Here is a 6735-nt window from a genome sequence, read left to right as displayed (position 1 = left end):
GATGATAATGATGAAGATGATAATGATGATGATGATAATGAAGATGATGATGATGATGGTGAAGATGATGATTACCGGGTTCCTTGTTCACACATCTGACATACAGAAGCTCAAATTATCAGACTTGTGTTCACAGCTTCCTGCTCCAGTTCACAGACTCTAGAAACAAACTGCTGGTTGTTGTTTTACAAGAAGCCACATCTGCTGAGACATCTGGAAACTCTGCTGAGTCAGAACCAGAAACCCTTAAACGTGTTTTAGCTGCTTGGTGGTTTAATATCTGAACCTCTCTCTGCCTGTTTGCACCAGCAACAACTAACATCTGGTTTATAAATGCAGATGAAAGTCACTGTGAGGAACTTTTATCTGGGTATGAACCGGAGTGAAAGTAGTCCGGTACAGTCCGGTACTCCACACCAGGAAGAGATTCAGAACCGGGTCACAGTACCAGGAAGAGGGGCCAGCAGCTGTCTGATAAAAGCCTAAAACAACACGTCAAGAGAACACGTCACTCAATTAATAACCTTCACAAAGGAGGTTCTGTTTTGGGTCAACAGGGCGTTTGTGCTGCATTCAGGTAGCGTCGGAATAATCGCAATTACACGAGTTCCCGACATGAACGCCCTTTCAAGTTTGAACTCAAAAACAGCTCCCGTGTTGTTGCAGCAGTGAAATATAGCATGTGTTCTTTATAGCGTCCATGTTGTTGTTAATGAATTCACAAGAACTACTGGGACCATCCGAGGAGCACCTGAACGCACCATCGTTTGTGTCCCGCTCAGATCTGCAGCTTCTAATCCATACTTGCTTGTTTTTACTAAACCGTGTCGTCGACCTTCCGCTGGTATCGAGTGCTGTGGGTGTTTATGATATAATACTTCTCTGGTCGATTTAGAAAGAGTTCTAATTTTCTTCTGATTTAAAAAACGAACAAACAAATTGTTTAGATTATGAAAGTTTTGTTAAATTTCACGATTGATTCTGTGTTTAACCCTCATCCTGTCAACATCTTCAACATAAAATAACTGCAGAATAAACTACAGTGAGACTTAAATAAAGTGAAATGATAATGTTTCACATGGATGATGGTTCAATAACTTCAGAGCCTCGTAGACCAGCTGCTGTAACTAAACAACTAACTCGATGTGGATCATCAATGATCCGCTATCGGTGTCGATGTTAAAGATCTGAAAGTTACATTTGCTTCCTGTTTTCTCTTGTGAGAGTTTAATGATCCGTTTGATGATGTCAGCATTAAACTCGATACAAACAGAAAGATATTTGACACGTTTCTGAGACACACGAGACGTCACAAGTTAATCTGTGAAGTGAAACTTCGCTGTGTTATTGTTATTGGTTACAAACTCAAAGTTAGTTCAAACTGTTGCATGCTGGGAGCTCCGGGACCACATCGCCCCCCTAATGGTCCACCAGTTCATCACCGCCCGATGTGATCATTAACGAGGTCCACCGTGAGCATGTCCCGTATAAAAACACTTATCAGCAGCTTGTGGAGGTAATTAAGCCGCTGGGAGCTCTGGAGAGGCCCAGTGATAGATGCTCATCAGACACTAATGAAAGCTTCTGGGATCTACATCCTGTGATAGAAGATACACGACGTCAGAGAGTAAAACAGAGCCACTAACTGGTCAATGCTACAATGCTAACATGCTAATGGTTAGCAGGTTCAATGTCCATGTGAGTCCTTGTTCTGCAAGTCATGAGTCAAACTGAACTTTGAGCTTTGAGTCCAGCACCAGTCAGAGTTCTCTGTGAAGTCATTGGCGTCTCGTCTCCGTCTGTAATTTTCAACCTGCAATTTGTTGTCGTTTTTGTACACAAACAATCATCTTTTTATTTCATCTTTTCCAACTGCAGCTCAGTAACGTGACTCTCAGTTATCGGATGCTGTCAGATCACACAAAGCTGGAATAAGTGTTTGACTTGAATAGTGTTCAAGTTAACCTGAGAAGATGAAGGAAAATGAATTAGATAAACTAAATAACATACGAAGTTATCAAGTGTTTTCAAGTCAAAAGGCTCAAAGTCTTAGTGAAGTCACGAGTCATTGGAACGTTTGTGTTGAATACAATTTCCACCAAAAAGTTGAGTCTAAAGTCATCAAATTCCTGGCCTCGAGTTTGAATTGAGTATCGCGTATTGGACAAATAAAACTATGTTAAAGTTATTATAATTCATCCTGAACATCTGAACCACAACAATCCATCTGATACTTGACCATCAACCATAAAACGACATATTGGTGATAAGTAGAAGTGCATCCATTGGTTTTTCTGTCCAGAGTCAAAACCGCCTAGCTTAGCACAAAGACAGGAAGCAGTTTCTTCCTGCTCCAGACTTTATGCTAAGCTAGGCTAAATACTAAGCTAGGCTAAATAGTTATAACAACCACGCACATACCAGTCTGCAGTCATTGAGAGAACTCATGCTTCAGCTTTCAGAAGAAACACAACAAACAAAACATAAAAGATTCTCAAAATCACCTCATCCAGGAAGTAATCATCCAGTCAAACAAGTCTTCAAAGGTGAAGCTTCTGATTTTGTGAACTCATTTGTCCGAATGGTCTGAATTATTGTGACTCTTTCCATCCTTGAACTCATCGTCCAATAGGAATGGGGGGATAATGGATTGATGTTTAACTCTCGGAGCGTGGGTCACTTCCTGTCATCAAATAGGCACCAGAAGGGTTTTTTTTGGGGGGGACGGGGGGACGATCTACAGCTGCTCAGTCAACAACGATGGGATGTTTTTAAGCAACTGTAACTTTTTAAAGCTCATGAACTCAAAGCTGGATTAACATCAGTCTTTGATGCTAGTCCCCTATTGACCCCCCCCCCCCCCCCCCCCACCACCACTCCCTGAACTCTGGACCCGTTAACGTTCATATAAATACAAACTCAAAACTCGCTGAAATTGACCATGTTTGTTTGATAAATGGTTCCAAAGGATGGGACCTGTAGATTAGCTAATGCAGCAGGAGCTTTCCAGTTGATACTGTACTTAAGTTGAGCAACTTTCCTAAATAAATGTACATGCTCGCTTGTCAGGGAGGCGGTAGGAAGTCACACTGAGTCTCTCACCTGCAGGTCTGTGAATGAAGAAGGTTCCTGTGGGACCACGAGAGTCCGCTTCACAGACACGTCTACGTAACGATGATCACATGCAGTTTTTTCGATATTTTTACGTGTCCCTAAACCTAAACTTGTGAATTGAAGTGAATTAATGTGACTTGACTGGACAGCCGAGACTCTTGTGGATCTAATGAGCTCGCTTGTGTCCATGTGTTAGGATGTTAGTCCTCATAGAAGCATCTTCACAGAGTGAGACTAAACTTGACGTCATTGTATAAAATGACCTGGAGGATAATCACAGCGTCATGAAACTTTACAGCCACAGACGGAGGACGATCAGAGGATGTATGACTGTGTTATGTATTCTGACAATAAGGAGGTTCTTTAGTAGTACAACAGAAGTGCTCGCTATCCAAACGGCAGAAATCTTCAAATGTCGGAGGTTTTCGGTCTAAAAGGGTTCAAATAGACGTGATTCATTGTCCCATGTGGCTGTGCAGCCTTGCCTGGCTTGCCTGTGGTATAAAGGCTGAATGTAATATTAAATATGGTGCAAAAACACATGTTATACAGACATGGTTGGAGAACAAGTATCTAAAAACAGTCACAGATTGTACAAACATGTTTTTTCTATGAAAGGTGGAGAGTGAGATTCCTCATTATTCAAACATTTAATCATGTTACAGGTAAAGGAAAAAGAGTTTTAGAGATATTGAAACCATTCCCTGATTCTTTAAAGTCATTAAACTGAGAAAGTCGTTTGATCTTTTGACTGTTGATGTTGTTTGAAAGACTGAAACCCGGCGGGGGAGCAGACCTGCTAGTGACTTCATGTTATTTGTTGTGAACAGAGAAAGAGTTCAGCTGGTGTCGAGATGGGAGGCCGAAGCTTCCCTGAAGAGTTCCTTCTGCTTCTGGTACTAATTAACAAACTGTCACTGTAACGACAGCAAACACACACTGGTGCTGAACAACAGTGAGGTCATGTTTTCATTAGATGACTCAGCAGAAGGGAGACCAAACCAAAGCAGCGTCATGTGACACGTCACTTCATATCCAGCGGCCTAAAATCGTATTTCACTCAAAGTGCAAACCATGAATTATTCTCTTTGTTGGATAAAAGCCGGACTAAACCTCGAGGTAACCTCTGACCTCTGACCTGAGGCCGTTCAATAAGGACACCAATAATTAGAGCAACACTTCACATCTACAGTGTTGGAAAGACGTCGTGACTTGTGTGACTAATCAGCACCGAGACAGACGCCAACGAACTGCAATCATTGTTCTCACTGATTCATATGATCTGTGGGCCTTTGGTTCTCTGCCTGCATAGCATGGAGCTCTTCTGTCAATAATATAGTGATCAATGTTCATCGAGTTTATTACGATTTCAATTTATGTTATTTGTAACTTGGCTGTATGGAAATACTATTTTAAAGTAAAACTCACAGGTCAACACCACTGAGACTGCTTGAGTTTAACTTTATACAAATTGTATCATAAATGTTATATTTTAGTGTATTTACATCACATTTTGTTACATTTGAAGTCAAACAGTAAGATAGCAATAAACATCTGTCTCCACATGTGTTCCTATCATATCAAAACACATTTATTTATTTACCGTTTATAAATATATCATAAATCAGAACAAATACAAACTATTTAGAGAACTTTTAGACATTATTTTATGCCACTATGATCACTATAGACACACAGATAATGCTGAGTCACTGGTTGCCTAGCGGCAGACGGACTGTGAGCGTGTTGATGCAGCAGCTACAGAAATAAAAGCGTTGCGTTGCTGTTTGAGCTCCGGTCGGGGGTGGAAGCTACCAAACACAGCGTTCCCTCTGCAGATGGAAAATGAATTCATGTGAACGTACTTTAGCATTATGTGCCTGTTTTGTTCCAACAGCATGAACATGAACGTAGACCGATGCATCCTTCCTTTAAAGCGGACGATTCAATCTGCTCTTCAGAAATCAAATACTCGACCTGGAGCAGTTAAGAAGAGTCTTAAGAAGCCTTCACAGTCACAGTCACTGCTCCTTCCATGTTAATGTTTGGCTCTCAAAGCTGACTGCTCCAAACAAAAGGGACAACAATTCAAGTTGTCAAAACTTTTAACTTATGGTCAACTTCATGAGAACCGTTTCTCAAATGTTTTTGTACTAATCTGGAACTTTCTTTTTTAAACACTCTGTATGTTTAACTAACTGAACGAGATCATTTAACGCTGACTCAGCAGCCACCTGTGACTGAACTGAAGTCACAGAAACACTGAACTTTAATGACATTGATGAAGAAATTGAATCAGATTGAAGATCGATGTCTGCAGCTGTTTGCGTTTTAAGATCTTTGTTGTTATTCCACAGACTTCATATGGAGAACCAGACTTTGGGTGAGGGTGTCCTACTCCTGGAGGGGTTAAAGGTCTCTTCCCAGTCCTCCCTTCCTGCTTTCATCGCCCTCCTCCTCATCTACATCTTTGCCTTGGTGTCAAACATCAGCTTGGTGGTCCTGATCCTGACGAGCCGGACCCTCCACCAGCCCATGTACCTGCTCTTCTGCAACATGAGCATCAACGACATCTTTGGGGCGACGATCGTCACGCCACACATCCTCAGAGACATCCTCAGACCACCATCGGAGCGGTTCATCCGCTACATTGACTGTGCCATCCAGGCGTTCTGCGTTCACCTCTACGCAAACGTCACCCACACGGTGCTCATGATCATGGCCTTCGACCGCTACGTGGCCATCTGCAAACCCCTGCGATACGCGTCCATCATGACCGGCAGGACGGTGGCGGCGCTGTCGGCGGCGGCGTGGACGACGGCCTTCACTGCCGTCGCCATCCTCGTGGGGCTCAGCATCCGACTGTCACGCTGCCGGTGGGTTATACCCAACCCGTTCTGCGACAACGCCTCCCTGTTCGGCCTCTCCTGTGAGAGCGTCCTCGTCAACCACGTCTACGGCCTCGGCCTCACGGCGGCGGTGCTGGGCTCCTCCCTCGTCAGCGTGACGATCACCTACCTGAAGATCGCGGCGGTTTGTGTCCGCAGTAAAAACAAGGCGCTGAACAGCAAAGCGCTGCAGACCTGCAGCACTCACCTGGCCGTGTACGTCTTCCTCCTGGTGTCGGCGCTGGTCATCATCACTCTGCACCGGTTCCCTCGGATGTCCGACTACAGGAAAGTGGTGTCCATCCTGTGTGAAGTGACTCTGCCTGCGTTCAACGCCGTCATCTACGGGCTGCAAATAAAAGAGATCAAGCAGAGGATTATCGCTTTGTTTCACAACAGGAAAGTGGCTCAAAGGAAATGAAGCGATAGTTAAATAATATCTGTAAATACTTTCACGTTGCACAGGATTCATTTAGAGCATCATGCCGGGATCATGTTGAACACTAATGTGACACGGAGGAATTATGAATATTGAAGCCAATTCAGTATGACAGGCTTTCTCAAGTTGTTAAAATATAAAATAATAATAATCGTCATCATTATAATGTATGAAATTGTAACACCCCGCTTTTGAATTTTTATGCTTCAGAATTTTTTGCCAGTACTTTTTCAGAAAACAAAATTTTTCCTTTGACAAGAAGTATTAAAAGCTGAATAGGCTTGTTATCATAAT

The 6735-nt window shown here is 42.8% G+C and overlaps 1 protein-coding gene across 1 annotated transcript; it reads left to right on the top strand.

The window, feature by feature from the left end:
- Positions 1-5478: 5478 nt before the first annotated feature.
- LOC116378176 (olfactory receptor 5B17-like) lies at positions 5479-6423 on the top strand. The gene has a single exon (XM_031839995.1). It carries the CDS (start codon positions 5479-5481, stop codon positions 6421-6423), a length of 945 nt encoding a protein of 314 aa, XP_031695855.1.
- The last annotated feature ends 312 nt before the right edge of the window (positions 6424-6735 follow it).

The sequence above is a fragment of the Anarrhichthys ocellatus genome, unplaced genomic scaffold, assembly GCF_004355925.1.
Source record: "Anarrhichthys ocellatus isolate YVR2014 unplaced genomic scaffold, GSC_Weel_1.0 scaffold2167, whole genome shotgun sequence".
Classification (NCBI taxonomy): domain Eukaryota; kingdom Metazoa; phylum Chordata; class Actinopteri; order Perciformes; family Anarhichadidae; genus Anarrhichthys; species Anarrhichthys ocellatus.
The sequence above is the reverse complement of the archived record's forward strand: the minus strand, read 5'-3'. Positions and strand labels throughout refer to the sequence as shown.